We start from the raw sequence: 27,580 nt of genomic DNA, 5'->3' as shown, positions 1-27,580 counted from the left end.
TTTTTGTTTTTGTTTTTGCATTAAGACGTTGCACACAAAATTACAGATATAACGGTGACTTAGCTGCTCGTTGGATAAACCCATGGATCTTAGAAAAGATCAACACTACTCGGATGTAAGCACCCGTGTATAACACAATAGGCAAAATTACGCTTGCTAACCTTTCCACATGACAGGCTTCACATTAAATAAACATTTTTTCAAATACTCACCATGATCTGAGACCGTTTAAATATTTTGTTCCTCTGAAAATATGGCAGTATGAAGCTAAACCTTTAGCTTGACGGCTAAAGCAATGCTAAGATTTACACGGAAACGATCAGCGGACATCGGTCTACATTCTTCTTCTATGGTAGCAGCCTGGGCAGAGTAACAGCCAACTTTAAACTGCGCCATCTGTTGGCACCAATTACAGTAGAAAACATTATTGCGACAACACGTTTTTGGGGGAAAATAACAGAGATTGAAACTTTACTGATAATTTGTCCAAGTTGAAAAATGCCCTCCTCCAAAAATATCACGTGACAACCTCATTGCCTTACAGAATTATGACGTCACACACATGTAGAATCTTACCACCATTCTTTCCTTTGATCCTTTGATCCAAAAACCTATAAATAGGGGTGAAGAGCAACGACTTTTAGTCCGTTTCTCGCAGCCTTGATGTGTGCAGCATTGAACCGTTCGCCAGAAAAGCCTTTTGAAATATTTGGATCCTTTGCAATTGTAACTGTATCCAGACACAACATGTCTCAAACAAATCCAAAGGGACAAGAAGTTGACGCCTACACTCTTCCTTGGGATGAGCCACTAGACTCTTCCATTTCCTCTCTTCCTTGGTGTGACCAAGTGGAACTAGAGGAAAAGCGTTTGGAAGAAATGGAGGCTGAAGCGCTCAGAAACACAGAGAACATTAAGTTCTTGATGGAGGAAAATGAGCGAAAGAGCGCTCAACTAAAAAAGTTATCATACCAGCTTCAAGAAAAGGAAGCTATTATTGAGGAGAAACAACAGGATCTCCAAGACATGGACAAAAAGAACCAGGAGCTCCAAGGAAAACTTGATGAAGCCCTGCAACAAAATAAAAACCTTGCCCAAGAGAAGAAACAAGATGGCATGAAGAAGAGAGGGCTGCAGAGCAATCTCCAAGAAATGGAGCTAATGTACAGTGTAGACAAAAAAAGGCTTGATCGCACACTGCAAGAAAATGAAAAGCTTCTCCAAGAGAAAAGGCAACAGGAGTTAAAAGAGAAAGAAATGCATTCCAAGCTTCAGAGCATCAAGCAACACAATGAAAGCTTGCAAGGAAAGCTTGATCAAGCTCTGCGGCAAAATAGAAAACTCCTCCAAGAGAAGATGCAAGACAGCACGAAGAAGAGAGGGCTGCACTCCAATCTCCGAGACATGGAGCTAATGTACAGTGTAGACAAAAAAAGGCTTGATCGCACAGAGCAAGCAAACGAGAAGCTTCTCCAAGAGAAAAGGGAACAAGAAATCAAACAAAAAGAAATGGATTCCAATCTTCAGAGCATCAAGCAACAAAATGAAAGCTTGCAAGGAAAGCTTGATGAAGCTCTGCAACAAAATAAAGAAATCCTTCAAGAGAAAGAGCAGCTGGACAGAAAGCAGGGAGACATGGAGTGCCAACTCCAGCTCATGGAGGGAAACAACAGGATGCTGCAGGTAAAGTTCGATGAGACACTGCACAAATATCAAGACCTGCTTCAAGAGAGAGAACAGCTGGTCGGTAAGCAGAGAGAAGAAAAACTTCTTCTCCAGGAGTTTGAGAAGAAAAACCAAAACCTGCAAGAACTTTACAACAAAATGAAGTTCAAAGCATCTGAGCTGGAAGGAGAAAATGAAAAGCTGCAAAAACAGGAGGCAACATCTAAAGTGCTGAAAGAAAGGTTGGAAGAAAAACAAGCCGAAAAAGAAGAAGTGCAGAAAAAATGCAACAAGCTGCAGAAGCAAAACACAGAAAAAATCGAGGAGCTGATCCTCATCCTCGAGAAAAAGCAGAAAAAGAAAAAACGCTTCTTCTGGAGGAAGAACACTCCTTCTTTCACTACTGCCAATGTCACCTCTTCTTCCCCCACCTCTGCTCCAGCTTAATTCCCCCCCCCCTCCCCCCAACACCTCTCCCATCTCCCTCCCCTCTTTTCACAGTCACCCCCCAACCAGTCCCGACAGTTGACTGCCCCCTCTAGAGCCTGGTTCTGTCATAGGTTTCTTCCTTTAAAGGGAGTTTTTCCTATCCACTGTCGCCTCGTGCTTGCTCAGAGGGGATTGTTGGGGTTTTCTCTCCTCTCTCCCTTTACTTTACGCTCTTCTTTACATCCCACCCACCCCCACCTTCTCTTTTTTCTTAATAATTGAACAATAAAAACAATTGGTCACTAATTAAATGTGTCAAATCAATGTCTTTATTCAAGAATACAAGAAATGGGTAATAGCTGCATGTGTGTTTGTGTGTGTGCATAATATGCATACTTTACGTGTTGGATCCAAATCCCACAAGGAATTAAATAAAACAAGAAGACAAACAAAAACAAATATTTCTCTCCCTTCCCAGGTCAGGAATCAGGATGAGGAAGAAATGAGGTCAGATCAGTGCAGGTTTTTGCACTACTGACATAAAGTTTCTGCTGATTAAAAAAAAGTATGTCGATATTTCTGAAATACATTTGCAAACAAATAACTTTGACAACTTGTGTTTTTTCATAAAAGAAAAATCAGAGAGCAGAGCTGGTAAAACAGCTTAGCTCCGCAGGTTACAGGAGATCAGATGCCAAATACTTTTCATGACAGTCTTCGTTACTGCATAAATCTCCCCTTTTATCATTGATCAGTAAATCACTGCATATACATTCATCTAACCGTTATAATTTCATGAGTAAAGACTCTCAGATGACTGAATGGCGGTTTTAGTAAATGTTGAACTTTATTGTGATTTCTATTTTTAGAATCAATAGCACACATTTTGATTTAGTTTTGCAAGCTGCTGATTTCACACAGATCCACTGCCCAAACGTGCCTTTGAGTTTTTCATCATTTAACAAGAATAGGCTCAGGCAATCATTGTGTAATTAGGCTTTGGGAAGGTCTGGGGACAGGTATGATGATGGTGGTGGTTTTAAAGCACTGTGGCACAACAGCTTGACTCAGGGAGATGTTAAAGATGCCCGCTAGGACATCAGTCAGCTGGTCAGCACGGGCTCCGAGCACGCGTCCAGGTATATTGTCTGGTCCAGCAGCTTTGTGTGGGTTGACTTTAGTGAGAGTCCTTCTCACACTGGCCGTGGACAGGGACAGCACTTGGTTGTCTGGCGACGGGGTGGCCCTCTGTAGTCCATCTTGCATCCCATTTAAAGAAGTTCGTGTTCGCACTGCGCTTGGATGTCCTGGCCTCTGAGGTTAAGGTGTACGGCTCCTGGTTGTCAACTGACCAATTTATCATGGCAAAGCCTGTGGTGGACAAAAGATAAGAGGCTGATTATAAAAATGATCCATGCACGCCTTATGACCTACAGCATGTACAGTTAACACAGCTAAATGGCTGTGAAATTGTAAAATTACTTTTGAAATAAAGCTATTCAAAGTCAATTAACTGGGACTATAATAATAGCAATGTTAGTGCTAATGTTTGTTTGCTGGCTAATTAAAATAAGCTGCTAGGTGATGTTACTGTTTCAAGTTCTCTCATTGTTTGACATGTAGGGCAGATATTTTGGTGACACTGAGATCAGCCAGACACTAAACAGCAGTGTAATATCAACGCTAGATTAGATGTTTTCTAATGCGATAAAATGACATTATTCCTGTTTATAGAAGATGTTTGTCGTCTGTTTGTTTGACTGACAGGAACAGGAAATAGTGGTTGGAAATTACTGTTGGTGTTACATGAGGGTAAAGAAGGGCTTTAAGCACCTGGGTAAAAACTGGACCCATGATGAAACACTACAACAAGTACAACATATTCTTCAGTTTTAATATGTGACCATACTGTGCAGACTGCTGATGAGTTACACGGTTACATTTCATTAATCATTGTTAAACTAAAGTGGTAAGCAGTTACTTTATCCTTTCACTTAAAATTTCCAGGAAAAACACTACCTTGGCTACTTTTGTGCTTACATTTGATCTATGCTGGGTCACTACTTTTGTGCTTACATTTGATCTATGCTGGGTCACTACTTTTGCACTATAATGCTGCTGCTGACACCTTGGTTCACACTGACAATTAGAAAAAAGCTGATAGGAAAAGAAGGATGGAAAATGCCTGGAATTTAGTTACACTTGCAAATACTGCTTCCTCCAAACTGCAAGCATCAATAAAATGTTACAGTATTGTTTTCTATATCTGTGCATATATCCTTATTGGTAGTTTTCTCGAAATAGAAGCTCTTCATTTAAAAAAAAAAAATCTCTGATAACATTGCTGAAGCTAGCGCCCACCCCTACTGCGCATACTGCAAATATAAAACTGATATATACTTACATCATGGAGCAGTTGATGTCTGGTTTCCGACAAATACAGTAAAGAGGTGCGTTCTCCCCCTCCATACCAGTGTTCTCAGGCACTGCTACATGGTCAGTGTCAGACACTTCACTGTCCTACAACATACCACATAGGACCACATTAGAAATGACATGTATGTAGACATGCTAATTATACCTGGCTAAATGGATGCAGTAACAAAATGTTACTAACTACTCTAGTTATTAGTTTCCAGATGTGTGCAGTTGCTCCAGTCTTACTGACAGTATACTGTTTCAAACACCAGTGCCAACATTTTATTTTTTAAATCTTAGTATGATTCTGCACCAAGACTTGTGGCCTGTTGCTCGGTAACTTATTGTCTGACTACATTAACTACAGTTCATAAACATCATTCATTTTCTCCTACTTATTTTATTCAGGTTGTATTCCAGCTGTCATAGGGCAAAAGTACACCCTGGACAGGTCGCCAGTCTGTTGGAGGGTTATTAGAGAGACTCAGACAACCACTCACACCAACAGCCAACTAACCTAACCCCGCGCATGTCTTTGGAGTTCAACACCAGTCTGGCCGAATCACAGATAAGCAGGGTGTCTGTGCTGCAGAGCACAGCTGTGTCAGAGACTCTCGACATCAATGTAGCGTTAAGGATGCGGAGCGATGGGTGCACTAACACAATGTAAATATTAAAGTTCTCGCCATTGTCAATATGCTGTTGCGCCCTTGTTCGTATTATTGCAACCATATCTCGAGTCTAGCTTACCCTAAAAGTTTGGAGAGAATTGGTCTGTTAATAAACGCGATCGATTGTTTGGGACTGCTCTAGCAATCACGTCGCATAAACAACTCTACTTCCGGTGGGAAAACTAATTAAGGGTAAAGTCGCACTAATAACACCTACCACTCGCGTTCATAAGCATACACTATGATCACTTCCACGCAGTAACGTTGTAATAAATGTAATCCCCGGTAAAGTCAATTAGCGAACACTACTGGCATGTAATGCCAATGGCGACCATTTCACAAACTGTAGAAAATGCTCAAAATGTTGTCGGGACCAAAAGTGAAGGGCTGACAGTTGTGTTTATATACGAACCGTAAGCGCTAATGTTGGTTAGCATCAGCTAAAGCGAGGAAGTTTGACACTTGCAGAGGCAGTGAACGCAGAGAGAGCTTAAAAACGCATTGTGTTTTTGTTTTTGTTTTTGCATTAAGACGTTGCACACAAAATTACAGATATAACGGTGACTTAGCTGCTCGTTGGATAAACCCATGGATCTTAGAAAAGATCAACACTACTCGGATGTAAGCACCCGTGTATAACACAATAGGCAAAATTACGCTTGCTAACCTTTCCACATGACAGGCTTCACATTAAATAAACATTTTTTCAAATACTCACCATGATCTGAGACCGTTTAAATATTTTGTTCCTCTGAAAATATGGCAGTATGAAGCTAAACCTTTAGCTTGACGGCTAAAGCAATGCTAAGATTTACACGGAAACGATCAGCGGACATCGGTCTACATTCTTCTTCTATGGTAGCAGCCTGGGCAGAGTAACAGCCAACTTTAAACTGCGCCATCTGTTGGCACCAATTACAGTAGAAAACATTATTGCGACAACACGTTTTTGGGGGAAAATAACAGAGATTGAAACTTTACTGATAATTTGTCCAAGTTGAAAAATGCCCTCCTCCAAAAATATCACGTGACAACCTCATTGCCTTACAGAATTATGACGTCACACACATGTAGAATCTTACCACCATTCTTTCCTTTGATCCTTTGATCCAAAAACCTATAAATAGGGGTGAAGAGCAACGACTTTTAGTCCGTTTCTCGCAGCCTTGATGTGTGCAGCATTGAACCGTTCGCCAGAAAAGCCTTTTGAAATATTTGGATCCTTTGCAATTGTAACTGTATCCAGACACAACATGTCTCAAACAAATCCAAAGGGACAAGAAGTTGACGCCTACACTCTTCCTTGGGATGAGCCACTAGACTCTTCCATTTCCTCTCTTCCTTGGTGTGACCAAGTGGAACTAGAGGAAAAGCGTTTGGAAGAAATGGAGGCTGAAGCGCTCAGAAACACAGAGAACATTAAGTTCTTGATGGAGGAAAATGAGCGAAAGAGCGCTCAACTAAAAAAGTTATCATACCAGCTTCAAGAAAAGGAAGCTATTATTGAGGAGAAACAACAGGATCTCCAAGACATGGACAAAAAGAACCAGGAGCTCCAAGGAAAACTTGATGAAGCCCTGCAACAAAATAAAAACCTTGCCCAAGAGAAGAAACAAGATGGCATGAAGAAGAGAGGGCTGCAGAGCAATCTCCAAGAAATGGAGCTAATGTACAGTGTAGACAAAAAAAGGCTTGATCGCACACTGCAAGAAAATGAAAAGCTTCTCCAAGAGAAAAGGCAACAGGAGTTAAAAGAGAAAGAAATGCATTCCAAGCTTCAGAGCATCAAGCAACACAATGAAAGCTTGCAAGGAAAGCTTGATCAAGCTCTGCGGCAAAATAGAAAACTCCTCCAGGAGAAGATGCAAGACAGCACGAAGAAGAGAGGGCTGCACTCCAATCTCCGAGACATGGAGCTAATGTACAATGTAGACAAAAAAAGGCTTGATCGCACAGAGCAAGCAAACGAGAAGCTTCTCCAAGAGAAAAGGGAACAAGAAATCAAACAAAAAGAAATGGATTCCAATCTTCAGAGCATCAAGCAACAAAATGAAAGCTTGCAAGGAAAGCTTGATGAAGCTCTGCAACAAAATAAAGAAATCCTTCAAGAGAAAGAGCAGCTGGACAGAAAGCAGGGAGACATGGAGTGCCAACTCCAGCTCATGGAGGGAAACAACAGGATGCTGCAGGTAAAGTTCGAAGAGACACTGCACAAATATCAAGACCTGCTTCAAGAGAGAGAACAGCTGGTCGGTAAGCAGAGAGAAGAAAAACTTCTTCTCCAGGAGTTTGAGAAGAAAAACCAAAACCTGCAAGAACTTTACAACAAAATGAAGTTCAAAGCATCTGAGCTGGAAGGAGAAAATGAAAAGCTGCAAAAACAGGAGGCAACATCTAAAGTGCTGAAAGAAAGGTTGGAAGAAAAACAAGCCGAAAAAGAAGAAGTGCAGAAAAAATGCAACAAGCTGCAGAAGCAAAACACAGAAAAAATCGAGGAGCTGATCCTCATCCTCGAGAAAAAGCAGAAAAAGAAAAAACGCTTCTTCTGGAGGAAGAACACTCCTTCTTTCACTACTGCCAATGTCACCTCTTCTTCCCCCACCTCTGCTCCAGCTTAATTCCCCCCCCCCTCCCCCCAACACCTCTCCCATCTCCCTCCCCTCTTTTCACAGTCACCCCCCAACCAGTCCCGACAGTTGACTGCCCCCTCTAGAGCCTGGTTCTGTCATAGGTTTCTTCCTTTAAAGGGAGTTTTTCCTATCCACTGTCGCCTCGTGCTTGCTCAGAGGGGATTGTTGGGGTTTTCTCTCCTCTCTCCCTTTACTTTACGCTCTTCTTTACATCCCACCCACCCCCACCTTCTCTTTTTTCTTAATAATTGAACAATAAAAACAATTGGTCACTAATTAAATGTGTCAAATCAATGTCTTTATTCAAGAATACAAGAAATGGGTAATAGCTGCATGTGTGTTTGTGTGTGTGCATAATATGCATACTTTACGTGTTGGATCCAAATCCCACAAGGAATTAAATAAAACAAGAAGACAAACAAAAACAAATATTTCTCTCCCTTCCCAGGTCAGGAATCAGGATGAGGAAGAAATGAGGTCAGATCAGTGCAGGTTTTTGCACTACTGACATAAAGTTTCTGCTGATTAAAAAAAGTATGTCGATATTTCTGAAATACATTTGCAAACAAATAACTTTGACAACTTGTGTTTTTTCATAAAAGAAAAATCAGAGAGCAGAGCTGGTAAAACAGCTTAGCTCCGCAGGTTACAGGAGATCAGATGCCAAATACTTTTCATGACAGTCTTCGTTACTGCATAAATCTCCCCTTTTATCATTGATCAGTAAATCACTGCATATACATTCATCTAACCGTTATAATTTCATGAGTAAAGACTCTCAGATGACTGAATGGCGGTTTTAGTAAATGTTGAACTTTATTGTGATTTCTATTTTTAGAATCAATTGCACACATTTTGATTTAGTTTTGCAAGCTGCTGATTTCACACAGATCCACTGCCCAAACGTGCCTTTGAGTTTTTCATCATTTAACAAGAATAGGCTCAGGCAATCATTGTGTAATTAGGCTTTGGGAAGGTCTGGGGACAGGTATGATGATGGTGGTGGTTTTAAAGCACTGTGGCACAACAGCTTGACTCAGGGAGATGTTAAAGATGCCCGCTAGGACATCAGTCAGCTGGTCAGCACGGGCTCCGAGCACGCGTCCAGGTATATTGTCTGGTCCAGCAGCTTTGTGTGGGTTGACTTTAGTGAGAGTCCTTCTCACACTGGCCGTGGACAGGGACAGCACTTGGTTGTCTGGCGACGGGGTAGCCCTCTGTAGTCCATCTTGCATCCCATTTAAAGAAGTTCGTGTTCGCACTGCGCTTGGATGTCCTGGCCTCTGAGGTTAAGGTGTACGGCTCCTGGTTGTCAACTGACCAATTTATCATGGCAAAGCCTGTGGTGGACAAAAGATAAGAGGCTGATTATAAAAATGATCCATGCACGCCTTATGACCTACAGCATGTACAGTTAACACAGCTAAATGGCTGTGAAATTGTAAAATTACTTTTGAAATAAAGCTATTCAAAGTCAATTAACTGGGACTATAATAATAGCAATGTTAGTGCTAATGTTTGTTTGCTGGCTAATTAAAATAAGCTGCTAGGTGATGTTACTGTTTCAAGTTCTCTCATTGTTTGACATGTAGGGCAGATATTTTGGTGACACTGAGATCAGCCAGACACTAAACAGCAGTGTAATATCAACGCTAGATTAGATGTTTTCTAATGCGATAAAATGACATTATTCCTGTTTATAGAAGATGTTTGTCGTCTGTTTGTTTGACTGACAGGAACAGGAAATAGTGGTTGGAAATTACTGTTGGTGTTACATGAGGGTAAAGAAGGGCTTTAAGCACCTGGGTAAAAACTGGACCCATGATGAAACACTACAACAAGTACAACATATTCTTCAGTTTTAATATGTGACCATACTGTGCAGACTGCTGATGAGTTACACGGTTACATTTCATTAATCATTGTTAAACTAAAGTGGTAAGCAGTTACTTTATCCTTTCACTTAAAATTTCCAGGAAAAACACTACCTTGGCTACTTTTGTGCTTACATTTGATCTATGCTGGGTCACTACTTTTGTGCTTACATTTGATCTATGCTGGGTCACTACTTTTGCACTATAATGCTGCTGCTGACACCTTGGTTCACACTGACAATTAGAAAAAAGCTGATAGGAAAAGAAGGATGGAAAATGCCTGGAATTTAGTTACACTTGCAAATACTGCTTCCTCCAAACTGCAAGCATCAATAAAATGTTACAGTATTGTTTTCTATATCTGTGCATATATCCTTATTGGTAGTTTTCTCGAAATAGAAGCTCTTCATTTAAAAAAAAAAAATCTCTGATAACATTGCTGAAGCTAGCGCCCACCCCTACTGCGCATACTGCAAATATAAAACTGATATATACTTACATCATGGAGCAGTTGATGTCTGGTTTCCGACAAATACAGTAAAGAGGTGCGTTCTCCCCCTCCATACCAGTGTTCTCAGGCACTGCTACATGGTCAGTGTCAGACACTTCACTGTCCTACAACATACCACATAGGACCACATTAGAAATGACATGTATGTAGACATGCTAATTATACCTGGCTAAATGGATGCAGTAACAAAATGTTACTAACTACTCTAGTTATTAGTTTCCAGATGTGTGCAGTTGCTCCAGTCTTACTGACAGTATACTGTTTCAAACACCAGTGCCAACATTTTATTTTTTAAATCTTAGTATGATTCTGCACCAAGACTTGTGGCCTGTTGCTCGGTAACTTATTGTCTGACTACATTAACTACAGTTCATAAACATCATTCATTTTCTCCTACTTATTTTATTCAGGTTGTATTCCAGCTGTCATAGGGCAAAAGTACACCCTGGACAGGTCGCCAGTCTGTTGGAGGGTTATTAGAGAGACTCAGACAACCACTCACACCAACAGCCAACTAACCTAACCCCGCGCATGTCTTTGGAGTTCAACACCAGTCTGGCCGAATCACAGATAAGCAGGGTGTCTGTGCTGCAGAGCACAGCTGTGTCAGAGACTCTCGACATCAATGTAGCGTTAAGGATGCGGAGCGATGGGTGCACTAACACAATGTAAATATTAAAGTTCTCGCCATTGTCAATATGCTGTTGCGCCCTTGTTCGTATTATTGCAACCATATCTCGAGTCTAGCTTACCCTAAAAGTTTGGAGAGAATTGGTCTGTTAATAAACGCGATCGATTGTTTGGGACTGCTCTAGCAATCACGTCGCATAAACAACTCTACTTCCGGTGGGAAAACTAATTAAGGGTAAAGTCGCACTAATAACACCTACCACTCGCGTTCATAAGCATACACTATGATCACTTCCACGCAGTAACGTTGTAATAAATGTAATCCCCGGTAAAGTCAATTAGCGAACACTACTGGCATGTAATGCCAATGGCGACCATTTCACAAACTGTAGAAAATGCTCAAAATGTTGTCGGCACCAAAAGTGAAGGGCTGACAGTTGTGTTTATATACGAACCGTAAGCGCTAATGTTGGTTAGCATCAGCTAAAGCGAGGAAGTTTGACACTTGCAGAGGCAGTGAACGCAGAGAGAGCTTAAAAACGCATTGTGTTTTTGTTTTTGTTTTTGCATTAAGACGTTGCACACAAAATTACAGATATAACGGTGACTTAGCTGCTCGTTGGATAAACCCATGGATCTTAGAAAAGATCAACACTACTCGGATGTAAGCACCCGTGTATAACACAATAGGCAAAATTACGCTTGCTAACCTTTCCACATGACAGGCTTCACATTAAATAAACATTTTTTCAAATACTCACCATGATCTGAGACCGTTTAAATATTTTGTTCCTCTGAAAATATGGCAGTATGAAGCTAAACCTTTAGCTTGACGGCTAAAGCAATGCTAAGATTTACACGGAAACGATCAGCGGACATCGGTCTACATTCTTCTTCTATGGTAGCAGCCTGGGCAGAGTAACAGCCAACTTTAAACTGCGCCATCTGTTGGCACCAATTACAGTAGAAAACATTATTGCGACAACACGTTTTTGGGGGAAAATAACAGAGATTGAAACTTTACTGATAATTTGTCCAAGTTGAAAAATGCCCTCCTCCAAAAATATCACGTGACAACCTCATTGCCTTACAGAATTATGACGTCACACACATGTAGAATCTTACCACCATTCTTTCCTTTGATCCTTTGATCCAAAAACCTATAAATAGGGGTGAAGAGCAACGACTTTTAGTCCGTTTCTCGCAGCCTTGATGTGTGCAGCATTGAACCGTTCGCCAGAAAAGCCTTTTGAAATATTTGGATCCTTTGCAATTGTAACTGTATCCAGACACAACATGTCTCAAACAAATCCAAAGGGACAAGAAGTTGACGCCTACACTCTTCCTTGGGATGAGCCACTAGACTCTTCCATTTCCTCTCTTCCTTGGTGTGACCAAGTGGAACTAGAGGAAAAGCGTTTGGAAGAAATGGAGGCTGAAGCGCTCAGAAACACAGAGAACATTAAGTTCTTGATGGAGGAAAATGAGCGAAAGAGCGCTCAACTAAAAAAGTTATCATACCAGCTTCAAGAAAAGGAAGCTATTATTGAGGAGAAACAACAGGATCTCCAAGACATGGACAAAAAGAACCAGGAGCTCCAAGGAAAACTTGATGAAGCCCTGCAACAAAATAAAAACCTTGCCCAAGAGAAGAAACAAGATGGCATGAAGAAGAGAGGGCTGCACAGCAATCTCCAAGAAATGGAGCTAATGTACAGTGTAGACAAAAAAAGGCTTGATCGCACACTGCAAGAAAATGAAAAGCTTCTCCAAGAGAAAAGGCAACAGGAGTTAAAAGAGAAAGAAATGCATTCCAAGCTTCAGAGCATCAAGCAACACAATGAAAGCTTGCAAGGAAAGCTTGATCAAGCTCTGCGGCAAAATAGAAAACTCCTCCAGGAGAAGATGCAAGACAGCACGAAGAAGAGAGGGCTGCACTCCAATCTCCGAGACATGGAGCTAATGTACAATGTAGACAAAAAAAGGCTTGATCGCACAGAGCAAGCAAACGAGAAGCTTCTCCAAGAGAAAAGGGAACAAGAAATCAAACAAAAAGAAATGGATTCCAATCTTCAGAGCATCAAGCAACAAAATGAAAGCTTGCAAGGAAAGCTTGATGAAGCTCTGCAACAAAATAAAGAAATCCTTCAAGAGAAAGAGCAGCTGGACAGAAAGCAGGGAGACATGGAGTGCCAACTCCAGCTCATGGAGGGAAACAACAGGATGCTGCAGGTAAAGTTCGAAGAGACACTGCACAAATATCAAGACCTGCTTCAAGAGAGAGAACAGCTGGTCGGTAAGCAGAGAGAAGAAAAACTTCTTCTCCAGGAGTTTGAGAAGAAAAACCAAAACCTGCAAGAACTTTACAACAAAATGAAGTTCAAAGCATCTGAGCTGGAAGGAGAAAATGAAAAGCTGCAAAAACAGGAGGCAACATCTAAAGTGCTGAAAGAAAGGTTGGAAGAAAAACAAGCCGAAAAAGAAGAAGTGCAGAAAAAATGCAACAAGCTGCAGAAGCAAAACACAGAAAAAATCGAGGAGCTGATCCTCATCCTCGAGAAAAAGCAGAAAAAGAAAAAACGCTTCTTCTGGAGGAAGAACACTCCTTCTTTCACTACTGCCAATGTCACCTCTTCTTCCCCCACCTCTGCTCCAGCTTAATTCCCCCCCCCCCCTCCCCCCAACACCTCTCCCATCTCCCTCCCCTCTTTTCACAGTCACCCCCCAACCAGTCCCGACAGTTGACTGCCCCCTCTAGAGCCTGGTTCTGTCATAGGTTTCTTCCTTTAAAGGGAGTTTTTCCTATCCACTGTCGCCTCGTGCTTGCTCAGAGGGGATTGTTGGGGTTTTCTCTCCTCTCTCCCTTTACTTTACGCTCTTCTTTACATCCCACCCACCCACCCCCACCTTCTCTTTTTTCTTAATAATTGAACAATAAAAACAATTGGTCACTAATTAAATGTGTCAAATCAATGTCTTTATTCAAGAATACAAGAAATGGGTAATAGCTGCATGTGTGTTTGTGTGTGTGCATAATATGCATACTTTACGTGTTGGATCCAAATCCCACAAGGAATTAAATAAAACAAGAAGACAAACAAAAACAAATATTTCTCTCCCTTCCCAGGTCAGGAATCAGGATGAGGAAGAAATGAGGTCAGATCAGTGCAGGTTTTTGCACTACTGACATAAAGTTTCTGCTGATTAAAAAAAGTATGTCGATATTTCTGAAATACATTTGCAAACAAATAACTTTGACAACTTGTGTTTTTTCATAAAAGAAAAATCAGAGAGCAGAGCTGGTAAAACAGCTTAGCTCCGCAGGTTACAGGAGATCAGATGCCAAATACTTTTCATGACAGTCTTCGTTACTGCATAAATCTCCCCTTTTATCATTGATCAGTAAATCACTGCATATACATTCATCTAACCGTTATAATTTCATGAGTAAAGACTCTCAGATGACTGAATGGCGGTTTTAGTAAATGTTGAACTTTATTGTGATTTCTATTTTTAGAATCAATAGCACACATTTTGATTTAGTTTTGCAAGCTGCTGATTTCACACAGATCCACTGCCCAAACGTGCCTTTGAGTTTTTCATCATTTAACAAGAATAGGCTCAGGCAATCATTGTGTAATTAGGCTTTGGGAAGGTCTGGGGACAGGTATGATGATGGTGGTGGTTTTAAAGCACTGTGGCACAACAGCTTGACTCAGGGAGATGTTAAAGATGCCCGCTAGGACATCAGTCAGCTGGTCAGCACGGGCTCCGAGCACGCGTCCAGGTATATTGTCTGGTCCAGCAGCTTTGTGTGGGTTGACTTTAGTGAGAGTCCTTCTCACACTGGCCGTGGACAGGGACAGCACTTGGTTGTCTGGCGACGGGGTGGCCCTCTGTAGTCCATCTTGCATCCCATTTAAAGAAGTTCGTGTTCGCACTGCGCTTGGATGTCCTGGCCTCTGAGGTTAAGGTGTACGGCTCCTGGTTGTCAACTGACCAATTTATCATGGCAAAGCCTGTGGTGGACAAAAGATAAGAGGCTGATTATAAAAATGATCCATGCACGCCTTATGACCTACAGCATGTACAGTTAACACAGCTAAATGGCTGTGAAATTGTAAAATTACTTTTGAAATAAAGCTATTCAAAGTCAATTAACTGGGACTAGAATAATAGCAATGTTAGTGCTAATGTTTGTTTGCTGGCTAATTAAAATAAGCTGCTAGGTGATGGTACTGTTTCAAGTTCTCTCATTGTTTGACATGTAGGGCAGATATTTTGGTGACACTGAGATCAGCCAGACACTAAACAGCAGTGTAATATCAACGCTAGATTAGATGTTTTCTAATCCGATAAAATGACATTATTCCTGTTTATAGAAGATGTTTGTCGTCTGTTTGTTTGACTGACAGGAACAGGAAATAGTGGTTGGAAATTACTGTTGGTGTTACATGAGGGTAAAGAAGGGCTTTAAGCACCTGGGTAAAAACTGGACCCATGATGAAACACTACAACAAGTACAACATATTCTTCAGTTTTAATATGTGACCATACTGTGCAGACTGCTGATGAGTTACACGGTTACATTTCATTAATCATTGTTAAACTAAAGTGGTAAGCAGTTACTTTATCCTTTCACTTAAAATTTCCAGGAAAAACACTACCTTGGCTACTTTTGTGCTTACATTTGATCTATGCTGGGTCACTACTTTTGTGCTTACATTTGATCTATGCTGGGTCACTACTTTTGCACTATAATGCTGCTGCTGACACCTTGGTTCACACTGACAATTAGAAAAAAGCTGATAGGAAAAGAAGGATGGAAAATGCCTGGAATTTAGTTACACTTGCAAATACTGCTTCCTCCAAACTGCAAGCATCAATAAAATGTTACAGTATTGTTTTCTATATCTGTGCATATATCCTTATTGGTAGTTTTCTCGAAATAGAAGCTCTTCATTTTAAAAAAAAAATCTCTGATAACATTGCTGAAGCTAGCGCCCACCCCTACTGCGCATACTGCAAATATAAAACTGATATATACTTACATCATGAAGCAGTTGATGTCTGGTTTCCGACAAATACAGTAAAGAGGTGCGTTCTCCCCCTCCATACCAGTGTTCTCAGGCACTGCTACATGGTCAGTGTCAGACACTTCACTGTCCTACAACATACCACATAGGACCACATTAGAAATGACATGTATGTAGACATGCTAATTATACCTGGCTAAATGGATGCAGTAACAAAATGTTACTAACTACTCTAGTTATTAGTTTCCAGATGTGTGCAGTTGCTCCAGTCTTACTGACAGTATACTGTTTCAAACACCAGTGCCAACATTTTATTTTTTAAATCTTAGTATGATTCTGCACCAAGACTTGTGGCCTGTTGCTCGGTAACTTATTGTCTGACTACATTAACTACAGTTCATAAACATCATTCATTTTCTCCTACTTATTTTATTCAGGTTGTATTCCAGCTGTCATAGGGCAAAAGTACACCCTGGACAGGTCGCCAGTCTGTTGGAGGGTTATTAGAGAGACTCAGACAACCACTCACACCAACAGCCAACTAACCTAACCCCGCGCATGTCTTTGGAGTTCAACACCAGTCTGGCCGAATCACAGATAAGCAGGGTGTCTGTGCTGCAGAGCACAGCTGTGTCAGAGACTCTCGACATCAATGTAGCGTTAAGGATGCGGAGCGATGGGTGCACTAACACAATGTAAATATTAAAGTTCTCGCCATTGTCAATATGCTGTTGCGCCCTTGTTCGTATTATTGCAACCATATCTCGAGTCTAGCTTACCCTAAAAGTTTGGAGAGAATTGGTCTGTTAATAAACGCGATCGATTGTTTGGGACTGCTCTAGCAATCACGTCGCATAAACAACTCTACTTCCGGTGGGAAAACTAATTAAGGGTAAAGTCGCACTAATAACACCTACCACTCACGTTCATAAGCATACACTATGATCACTTCCACGCAGTAACGTTGTAATAAATGTAATCCCCGGTAAAGTCAATTAGCGAACACTACTGGCATGTAATGCCAATGGCGACCATTTCACAAACTGTAGAAAATGCTCAAAATGTTGTCGGCACCAAAAGTGAAGGGCTGACAGTTGTGTTTATATACGAACCGTAAGCGCTAATGTTGGTTAGCATCAGCTAAAGCGAGGAAGTTTGACACTTGCAGAGGCAGTGAACGCAGAGAGAGCTTAAAAACGCATTGTGTTTTTGTTTTTGTTTTTGCATTAAGACGTTGCACACAAAATTACAGATATAACGGTGACTTAGCTGCTCGTTGGATAAACCCATGGATCTTAGAAAAGATCAACACTACTCGGATGTAAGCACCCGTGTATAACACAATAGGCAAAATTACGCTTGCTAACCTTTCCACATGACAGGCTTCACATTAAATAAACATTTTTTCAAATACTCACCATGATCTGAGACCGTTTAAATATTTTGTTCCTCTGAAAATATGGCAGTATGAAGCTAAACCTTTAGCTTGACGGCTAAAGCAATGCTAAGATTTACACGGAAACGATCAGCGGACATCGGTCTACATTCTTTTTCTATGGTAGCAGCCTGGGCAGAGTAACAGCCAACTTTAAACTGCGCCATCTGTTGGCACCAATTACAGTAGAAAACATTATTGCGACAACACGTTTTTGGGGGAAAATAACAGAGATTGAAACTTTACTGATAATTTGTCCAAGTTGAAAAATGCCCTCCTCCAAAAATATCACGTGACAACCTCATTGCCTTACAGAATTATGACGTCACACACATGTAGAATCTTACCACCATTCTTTCCTTTGATCCTTTGATCCAAAAACCTATAAATAGGGGTGAAGAGCAACGACTTTTAGTCCGTTTCTCGCAGCCTTGATGTGTGCAGCATTGAACCGTTCGCCAGAAAAGCCTTTTGAAATATTTGGATCCTTTGCAATTGTAACTGTATCCAGACACAACATGTCTCAAACAAATCCAAAGGGACAAGAAGTTGACGCCTACACTCTTCCTTGGGATGAGCCACTAGACTCTTCCATTTCCTCTCTTCCTTGGTGTGACCAAGTGGAACTAGAGGAAAAGCGTTTGGAAGAAATGGAGGCTGAAGCGCTCAGAAACACAGAGAACATTAAGTTCTTGATGGAGGAAAATGAGCGAAAGAGCGCTCAACTAAAAAAGTTATCATACCAGCTTCAAGAAAAGGAAGCTATTATTGAGGAGAAACAACAGGATCTCCAAGACATGGACAAAAAGAACCAGGAGCTCCAAGGAAAACTTGATGAAGCCCTGCAACAAAATAAAAAACTTGCCCAAGAGAAGAAACAAGACGGCATGAAGAAGAGAGGGCTGCAGAGCAATCTCCAAGAAATGGAGCTAATGTACAGTGTAGACAAAAAAAGGCTTGATCGCACACTGCAAGAAAATGAAAAGCTTCTCCAAGAGAAAAGGCAACAGGAGTTAAAAGAGAAAGAAATGCATTCCAAGCTTCAGAGCATCAAGCAACACAATGAAAGCTTGCAAGGAAAGCTTGATCAAGCTCTGCGGCAAAATAGAAAACTCCTCCAGGAGAAGATGCAAGACAGCACGAAGAAGAGAGGGCTGCACTCCAATCTCCGAGACATGGAGCTAATGTACAGTGTAGACAAAAAAAGGCTTGATCGCACAGAGCAAGCAAATGAGAAGCTTCTCCAAGAAAAAAGGGAACAAGAAATCAAACAAAAAGAAATGGATTCCAATCTGCAGAGCATCAAGCAACAAAATGAAAGCTTGCAAGGAAAGCTTGATGAAGCTCTGCAACAAAATAAAGAAATCCTTCAAGAGAAAGAGCAGCTGGACAGAAAGCAGGGAGACATGGAGTGCCAACTCCAGCTCATGGAGGGAAACAACAGGATGCTGCAGGTAAAGTTCGATGAGACACTGCACAAATATCAAGACCTGCTTCAAGAGAGAGAACAGCTGGTCGGTAAGCAGAGAGAAGAAAAACTTCTTCTCCAGGAGTTTGAGAAGAAAAACCAAAACCTGCAAGAACTTTACAACAAAATGAAGTTCAAAGCATCTGAGCTGGAAGGAGAAAATGAAAAGCTGCAAAAACAGGAGGCAACATCTAAAGTGCTGAAAGAAAGGTTGGAAGAAAAACAAGCCGAAAAAGAAGAAGTGCAGAAAAAATGCAACAAGCTGCAGAAGCAAAACACAGAAAAAATCGAGGAGCTGATCCTCATCCTCGAGAAAAAGCAGAAAAAGAAAAAACGCTTCTTCTGGAGGAAGAACACTCCTTCTTTCACTACTGCCAATGTCACCTCTTCTTCCCCCACCTCTGCTCCAGCTTAATTCCCCCCCCCCTCCCCCCAACACCTCTCCCATCTCCCTCCCCTCTTTTCACAGTCACCCCCCAACCAGTCCCGACAGTTGACTGCCCCCTCTAGAGCCTGGTTCTGTCATAGGTTTCTTCCTTTAAAGGGAGTTTTTCCTATCCACTGTCGCCTCGTGCTTGCTCAGAGGGGATTGTTGGGGTTTTCTCTCCTCTCTCCCTTTACTTTACGCTCTTCTTTACATCCCACCCACCCACCCCCACCTTCTCTTTTTTCTTAATAATTGAACAATAAAAACAATTGGTCACTAATTAAATGTGTCAAATCAATGTCTTTATTCAAGAATACAAGAAATGGGTAATAGCTGCATGTGTGTTTGTGTGTGTGCATAATATGCATACTTTACGTGTTGGATCCAAATCCCACAAGGAATTAAATAAAACAAGAAGACAAACAAAAACAAATATTTCTCTCCCTTCCCAGGTCAGGAATCAGGATGAGGAAGAAATGAGGTCAGATCAGTGCAGGTTTTTGCACTACTGACATAAAGTTTCTGCTGATTAAAAAAAGTATGTCGATATTTCTGAAATACATTTGCAAACAAATAACTTTGACAACTTGTGTTTTTTCATAAAAGAAAAATCAGAGAGCAGAGCTGGTAAAACAGCTTAGCTCCGCAGGTTACAGGAGATCAGATGCCAAATACTTTTCATGACAGTCTTCGTTACTGCATAAATCTCCCCTTTTATCATTGATCAGTAAATCACTGCATATACATTCATCTAACCGTTATAATTTCATGAGTAAAGACTCTCAGATGACTGAATGGCGGTTTTAGTAAATGTTGAACTTTATTGTGATTTCTATTTTTAGAATCAATTGCACACATTTTGATTTAGTTTTGCAAGCTGCTGATTTCACACAGATCCACTGCCCAAACGTGCCTTTGAGTTTTTCATCATTTAACAAGAATAGGCTCAGGCAATCATTGTGTAATTAGGCTTTGGGAAGGTCTGGGGACAGGTATGATGATGGTGGTGGTTTTAAAGCACTGTGGCACAACAGCTTGACTCAGGGAGATGTTAAAGATGCCCGCTAGGACATCAGTCAGCTGGTCAGCACGGGCTCAGAGCACGCGTCCAGGTATATTGTCTGGTCCAGCAGCTTTGTGTGGGTTGACTTTAGTGAGAGTCCTTCTCACACTGGCCGTGGACAGGGACAGCACTTGGTTGTCTGGCGACGGGGTGGCCCTCTGTAGTCCATCTTGCATCCCATTTAAAGAAGTTCGTGTTCGCACTGCGCTTGGATGTCCTGGCCTCTGAGGTTAAGGTGTACGGCTCCTGGTTGTCAACTGACCAATTTATCATGGCAAAGCCTGTGGTGGACAAAAGATAAGAGGCTGATTATAAAAATGATCCATGCACGCCTTATGACCTACAGCATGTACAGTTAACACAGCTAAATGGCTGTGAAATTGTAAAATTACTTTTGAAATAAAGCTATTCAAAGTCAATTAACTGGGACTAGAATAATAGCAATGTTAGTGCTAATGTTTGTTTGCTGGCTAATTAAAATAAGCTGCTAGGTGATGTTACTGTTTCAAGTTCTCTCATTGTTTGACATGTAGGGCAGATATTTTGGTGACACTGAGATCAGCCAGACACTAAACAGCAGTGTAATATCAACGCTAGATTAGATGTTTTCTAATCCGATAAAATGACATTATTCCTGTTTATAGAAGATGTTTGTCGTCTGTTTGTTTGACTGACAGGAACAGGAAATAGTGGTTGGAAATTACTGTTGGTGTTACATGAGGGTAAAGAAGGGCTTTAAGCACCTGGGTAAAAACTGGACCCATGATGAAACACTACAACAAGTACAACATATTCTTCAGTTTTAATATGTGACCATACTGTGCAGACTGCTGATGAGTTACACGGTTACATTTCATTAGTCATTGTTAAACTAAAGTGGTAAGCAGTTACTTTATCCTTTCACTTAAAATTTCCAGGAAAAACACTACCTTGGCTACTTTTGTGCTTACATTTGATCTATGCTGGGTCACTACTTTTGTGCTTACATTTGATCTATGCTGGGTCACTACTTTTGCACTATAATGCTGCTGCTGACACCTTGGTTCACACTGACAATTAGAAAAAAGCTGATAGGAAAAGAAGGATGGAAAATGCCTGGAATTTAGTTACACTTGCAAATACTGCTTCCTCCAAACTGCAAGCATCAATAAAATGTTACAGTATTGTTTTCTATATCTGTGCATATATCCTTATTGGTAGTTTTCTCGAAATAGAAGCTCTTCATTTAAAAAAAAAAAAAACTTCTGATAACATTGCTGAAGCTAGCGCCCACCCCTACTGCGCATACTGCAAATAGAAAACTGATATATACTTACATCATGAAGCAGTTGATGTCTGGTTTCCGACAAATACAGTAAAGAGGTGCGTTCTCCCCCTCCATACCAGTGTTCTCAGGCACTGCTACATGGTCAGTGTCAGACACTTCACTGTCCTACAACATACCACATAGGACCACATTAGAAATGACATGTATGTAGACATGCTAATTATACCTGGCTAAATGGATGCAGTAACAAAATGTTACTTAACTACTCTAGTTATTAGTTTCCAGATGTGTGCAGTTGCTCCAGTCTTACTGACAGTATACTGTTTCAAACACCAGTGCCAACATTTTATTTTTTAAATCTTAGTATGATTCTGCACCAAGACTTGTGGCCTGTTGCTCGGTAACTTATTGTCTGACTACATTAACTACAGTTCATAAACATCATTCATTTTCTCCTACTTATTTTATTCAGGTTGTATTCCAGCTGTCATAGGGCAAAAGTACACCCTGGACAGGTCGCCAGTCTGTTGGAGGGTTATTAGAGAGACTCAGACAACCACTCACACCAACAGCCAACTAACCTAACCCCGCGCATGTCTTTGGAGTTCAACACCAGTCTGGCCGAATCACAGATAAGCAGGGTGTCTGTGCTGCAGAGCACAGCTGTGTCAGAGACTCTCGACATCAATGTAGCGTTAAGGATGCGGAGCGATGGGTGCACTAACACAATGTAAATATTAAAGTTCTCGCCATTGTCAATATGCTGTTGCGCCCTTGTTCGTATTATTGCAACCATATCTCGAGTCTAGCTTACCCTAAAAGTTTGGAGAGAATTGGTCTGTTAATAAACGCGATCGATTGTTTGGGACTGCTCTAGCAATCACGTCGCATAAACAACTCTACTTCCGGTGGGAAAACTAATTAAGGGTAAAGTCGCACTAATAACACCTACCACTCACGTTCATAAGCATACACTATGATCACTTCCACGCAGTAACGTTGTAATAAATATAATCCCCGGTAAAGTCAATTAGCGAACACTACTGGCATGTAATGCCAATGGCGACCATTTCACAAACTGTAGAAAATGCTCAAAATGTTGTCGGCACCAAAAGTGAAGGGCTGACAGTTGTGTTTATATACGAACCGTAAGCGCTAATGTTGGTTAGCATCAGCTAAAGCGAGGAAGTTTGACACTTGCAGAGGCAGTGAACGCAGAGAGAGCTTAAAAACGCATTGTGTTTTTGTTTTGTTTTTCTGCATTAAGACGTTGCACACAAAATTACAGATATAACGGTGACTTAGCTGCTCGTTGGATAAACCCATGGATCTTAGAAAAGATCAACACTACTCGGATGTAAGCACCCGTGTATAACACAATAGGCAAAATTACGCTTGCTAACCTTTCCACATGACAGGCTTCACATTAAATAAACATTTTTTTCAAATACTCACCATGATCTGAGACCGTTTAAATATTTTGTTCCTCTGAAAATATGGCAGTATGAAGCTAAACCTTTAGCTTGACAGCTAAAGCAATGCTAAGATTTACACGGAAACGATCAGCGGACATCGTTAAAGTACTATTGGTCTACATTCTTCTTCTATGGTAGCAGCCTGGGCAGAGTAACAGCCAACTTTAAACTGCGCCATCTGTTGGCACCAATTACAGTAGAAAACATTATTGCGACAACACGTTTTTGGGGGAAAATAACAGAGATTGAAACTTTACTGATAATTTGTCCAAGTTGAAAAATGCCCTCCTCCAAAAATATCACGTGACAACCTCATTGCCTTACAGAATTATGACGTCACACACATGTAGAATCTTACCACCATTCTTTCCTTTGATCCTTTGATCCAAAAACCTATAAATAGGGGTGAAGAGCAACGACTTTTAGTCCGTTTCTCGCAGCCTTGATGTGTGCAGCATTGAACCGTTCGCCAGAAAAGCCTTTTGAAATATTTGGATCCTTTGCAATTGTAACTGTATCCAGACACAACATGTCTCAAACAAATCCAAAGGGACAAGAAGTTGACGCCTACACTCTTCCTTGGGATGAGCCACTAGACTCTTCCATTTCCTCTCTTCCTTGGTGTGACCAAGTGGAACTAGAGGAAAAGCGTTTGGAAGAAATGGAGGCTGAAGCGCTCAGAAACACAGAGAACATTAAGTTCTTGATGGAGGAAAATGAGCGAAAGAGCGCTCAACTAAAAAAGTTATCATACCAGCTTCAAGAAAAGGAAGCTATTATTGAGGAGAAACAACAGGATCTCCAAGACATGGACAAAAAGAACCAGGAGCTCCAAGGAAAACTTGATGAAGCCCTGCAACAAAATAAAAAACTTGCCCAAGAGAAGAAACAAGACGGCATGAAGAAGAGAGGGCTGCAGAGCAATCTCCAAGAAATGGAGCTAATGTACAGTGTAGACAAAAAAAGGCTTGATCGCACACTGCAAGAAAATGAAAAGCTTCTCCAAGAGAAAAGGCAACAGGAGTTAAAAGAGAAAGAAATGCATTCCAAGCTTCAGAGCATCAAGCAACACAATGAAAGCTTGCAAGGAAAGCTTGATCAAGCTCTGCGACAAAATAGAAAACTCCTCCAAGAGAAGATGCAAGACAGCACGAAGAAGAGAGGGCTGCACTCCAATCTCCGAGACATGGAGCTAATGTACAGTGTAGACAAAAAAAGGCTTGATCGCACAGAGCAAGCAAATGAGAAGCTTCTCCAAGAGAAAAGGGAACAAGAAATCAAACAAAAAGAAATGGATTCCAATCTGCAGAGCATCAAGCAACAAAATGAAAGCTTGCAAGGAAAGCTTGATGAAGCTCTGCAACAAAATAAAGAAATCCTTCAAGAGAAAGAGCAGCTGGACAGAAAGCAGGGAGACATGGAGTGCCAACTCCAGCTCATGGAGGGAAACAACAGGATGCTGCAGGTAAAGTTCGATGAGACACTGCACAAATATCAAGACCTGCTTCAAGAGAGAGAGCAGCTGGTCGGTAAGCAGAGAGAAGAAAAACTTCTTCTCCAGGAGTTTGAGAAGAAAAACCAAAACCTGCAAGAACTTTACAACAAAATGAAGTTCAAAGCATCTGAGCTGGAAGGAGAAAATGAAAAGCTGCAAAAACAGGAGGCAACATCTAAAGTGCTGAAAGAAAGGTTGGAAGAAAAACAAGCCGAAAAAGAAGAAGTGCAGAAAAAATGCAACAAGCTGCAGAAGCAAAACACAGAAAAAATCGAGGAGCTGATCCTCATCCTCGAGAAAAAGCAGAAAAAGAAAAAACGCTTCTTCTGGAGGAAGAACACTCCTTCTTTCACTACTGCCAATGTCACCTCTTCTTCCCCCACCTCTGCTCCAGCTTAATTCCCCCCCCCCTCCCCCCAACACCTCTCCCATCTCCCTCCCCTCTTTTCACAGTCACCCCCCAACCAGTCCCGACAGTTGACTGCCCCCTCTAGAGCCTGGTTCTGTCATAGGTTTCTTCCTTTAAAGGGAGTTTTTCCTATCCACTGTCGCCTCGTGCTTGCTCAGAGGGGATTGTTGGGGTTTTCTCTCCTCTCTCCCTTTACTTTACGCTCTTCTTTACATCCCACCCACCCCCACCTTCTCTTTTTTCTTAATAATTGAACAATAAAAACAATTGGTCACTAATTAAATGTGTCAAATCAATGTCTTTATTCAAGAATACAAGAAATGGGTAATAGCTGCATGTGTGTTTGTGTGTGTGCATAATATGCATACTTTACGTGTTGGATCCAAATCCCACAAGGAATTAAATAAAACAAGAAGACAAACAAAAACAAATATTTCTCTCCCTTCCCAGGTCAGGAATCAGGATGAGGAAGAAATGAGGTCAGATCAGTGCAGGTTTTTGCACTACTGACATAAAGTTTCTGCTGATTAAAAAAAGTATGTCGATATTTCTGAAATACATTTGCAAACAAATAACTTTGACAACTTGTGTTTTTTCATAAAAGAAAAATCAGAGAGCAGAGCTGGTAAAACAGCTTAGCTCCGCAGGTTACAGGAGATCAGATGCCAAATACTTTTCATGACAGTCTTCGTTACTGCATAAATCTCCCCTTTTATCATTGATCAGTAAATCACTACATATACATTCATCTAACCGTTATAATTTCATGAGTAAAGACTCTCAGATGACTGAATGGCGGTTTTAGTAAATGTTGAACTTTATTGTGATTTCTATTTTTAGAATCAATTGCACACATTTTGATTTAGTTTTGCAAGCTGCTGATTTCACACAGATCCACTGCCCAAACGTGCCTTTGAGTTTTTCATCATTTAACAAGAATAGGCTCAGGCAATCATTGTGTAATTAGGCTTTGGGAAGGTCTGGGGACAGGTATGATGATGGTGGTGGTTTTAAAGCACTGTGGCACAACAGCTTGACTCAGGGAGATGTTAAAGATGCCCGCTAGGACATCAGTCAGCTGGTCAGCACGGGCTCCGAGCACGCGTCCAGGTATATTGTCTGGTCCAGCAGCTTTGTGTGGGTTGACTTTAGTGAGAGTCCTTCTCACACTGGCCGTGGACAGGGACAGCACTTGGTTGTCTGGCGACGGGGTAGCCCTCTGTAGTCCATCTTGCATCCCATTTAAAGAAGTTCGTGTTCGCACTGCGCTTGGATGTCCTGGCCTCTGAGGTTAAGGTGTACGGCTCCTGGTTGTCAACTGACCAATTTATCATGGCAAAGCCTGTGGTGGACAAAAGATAAGAGGCTGATTATAAAAATGATCCATGCACGCCTTATGACCTACAGCATGTACAGTTAACACAGCTAAATGGCTGTGAAATTGTAAAATTACTTTTGAAATAAAGCTATTCAAAGTCAATTAACTGGGACTAGAATAATAGCAATGTTAGTGCTAATGTTTGTTTGCTGGCTAATTAAAATAAGCTGCTAGGTGATGTTACTGTTTCAAGTTCTCTCATTGTTTGACATGTAGGGCAGATATTTTGGTGACACTGAGATCAGCCAGACACTAAACAGCAGTGTAATATCAACGCTAGATTAGATGTTTTCTAATCCGATAAAATGACATTATTCCTGTTTATAGAAGATGTTTGTCGTCTGTTTGTTTGACTGACAGGAACAGGAAATAGTGGTTGGAAATTACTGTTGGTGTTACATGAGGGTAAAGAAGGGCTTTAAGCACCTGGGTAAAAACTGGACCCATGATGAAACACTACAACAAGTACAACATATTCTTCAGTTTTAATATGTGACCATACTGTGCAGACTGCTGATGAGTTACACGGTTACATTTCATTAGTCATTGTTAAACTAAAGTGGTAAGCAGTTACTTTATCCTTTCACTTAAAATTTCCAGGAAAAACACTACCTTGGCTACTTTTGTGCTTACATTTGATCTATGCTGGGTCACTACTTTTGCACTATAATGCTGCTGCTGACACCTTGGTTCACACTGACAATTAGAAAAAAGCTGATAGGAAAAGAAGGATGGAAAATGCCTGGAATTTAGTTACACTTGCAAATACTGCTTCCTCCAAACTGCACGCATCAATAAAATGTTACAGTATTGTTTTCTAGATCTGTGCATATATCCTTATTGGTAGTTTTCTCGAAATAGAAGCTCTTCATTTAAAAAAAAAAATCTCTGATAACATTGCTGAAGCTAGCGCCCACCCCTACTGCGCATACTGCAAATATAAAACTGATATATACTTACATCATGGAGCAGTTGATGTCTGGTTTCCGACAAATACAGTAAAGAGGTGCGTTCTCCCCCTCCATACCAGTGTTCTCAGGCACTGCTACATGGTCAGTGTCAGACACTTCACTGTCCTACAACATACCACATAGGACCACATTAGAAATGACATGTATGTAGACATGCTAATTATACCTGGCTAAATGGATGCAGTAACAAAATGTTACTAACTACTCTAGTTATTAGTTTCCAGATGTGTGCAGTTGCTCCAGTCTTACTGACAGTATACTGTTTCAAACACCAGTGCCAACATTTTATTTTTTAAATCTTAGTATGATTCTGCACCAAGACTTGTGG

The 27,580-nt window shown here is 41.0% G+C and overlaps 6 protein-coding genes across 6 annotated transcripts in view; all 6 read left to right on the top strand.

Annotated features, from left to right (window-relative positions):
• Positions 1-27,580, top strand: part of LOC147329904 (uncharacterized) — a 195,341-nt gene that overhangs the window by 155,328 nt on the left and 12,433 nt on the right. The gene's annotated exons all lie outside the window — the stretch shown is intronic.
• Positions 19-3,631, top strand: LOC147329911 (uncharacterized). Its single transcript, XM_086291323.1, has one exon. It carries the CDS (start codon positions 664-666, stop codon positions 2,110-2,112), a length of 1,449 nt encoding a protein of 482 aa, XP_086147449.1. The 5' UTR covers positions 19-663; the 3' UTR covers positions 2,113-3,631.
• On the top strand, positions 5,714-9,319 carry LOC147329910 (uncharacterized). Its single transcript, XM_086291324.1, has one exon. The coding sequence runs from the start codon at positions 6,353-6,355 to the stop codon at positions 7,799-7,801; it is 1,449 nt and encodes a 482-aa protein (XP_086147450.1). The 5' UTR covers positions 5,714-6,352; the 3' UTR covers positions 7,802-9,319.
• Positions 11,395-15,815, top strand: LOC147329909 (uncharacterized). The gene has a single exon (XM_086291322.1). It carries the CDS (start codon positions 12,041-12,043, stop codon positions 13,487-13,489), a length of 1,449 nt encoding a protein of 482 aa, XP_086147448.1. The 5' UTR covers positions 11,395-12,040; the 3' UTR covers positions 13,490-15,815.
• Positions 17,453-20,729, top strand: LOC147329908 (uncharacterized). Its single transcript, XM_086291321.1, has one exon. It carries the CDS (start codon positions 17,734-17,736, stop codon positions 19,180-19,182), a length of 1,449 nt encoding a protein of 482 aa, XP_086147447.1. The 5' UTR covers positions 17,453-17,733; the 3' UTR covers positions 19,183-20,729.
• Positions 23,113-26,435, top strand: LOC147329907 (uncharacterized). The gene has a single exon (XM_086291325.1). The coding sequence runs from the start codon at positions 23,445-23,447 to the stop codon at positions 24,891-24,893; it is 1,449 nt and encodes a 482-aa protein (XP_086147451.1). The 5' UTR covers positions 23,113-23,444; the 3' UTR covers positions 24,894-26,435.

This window comes from Aulonocara sp. 'chitande type north' Nkhata Bay, linkage group LG5, assembly GCF_057382095.1.
Source record: "Aulonocara sp. 'chitande type north' Nkhata Bay isolate Kocher_YH1m ecotype deep benthic linkage group LG5, A_spYH_male_GT1.1, whole genome shotgun sequence".
Taxonomy (NCBI): domain Eukaryota; kingdom Metazoa; phylum Chordata; class Actinopteri; order Cichliformes; family Cichlidae; genus Aulonocara; species Aulonocara sp. 'chitande type north' Nkhata Bay.
The sequence above is the reverse complement of the archived record's forward strand: the minus strand, read 5'-3'. Positions and strand labels throughout refer to the sequence as shown.

Bases quoted from the DNA above. Each gene is read 5' to 3' on its own strand.
- LOC147329908 (XM_086291321.1), top strand. From the start codon at position 17,734: ATGTGTGCAGCATTGAACCGTTCGCCAGAAAAGCCTTTTGAAATATTT.
- LOC147329910 (XM_086291324.1), top strand. From the start codon at position 6,353: ATGTGTGCAGCATTGAACCGTTCGCCAGAAAAGCCTTTTGAAATATTT.
- LOC147329911 (XM_086291323.1), top strand. From the start codon at position 664: ATGTGTGCAGCATTGAACCGTTCGCCAGAAAAGCCTTTTGAAATATTT.
- LOC147329907 (XM_086291325.1), top strand. From the start codon at position 23,445: ATGTGTGCAGCATTGAACCGTTCGCCAGAAAAGCCTTTTGAAATATTT.
- LOC147329909 (XM_086291322.1), top strand. From the start codon at position 12,041: ATGTGTGCAGCATTGAACCGTTCGCCAGAAAAGCCTTTTGAAATATTT.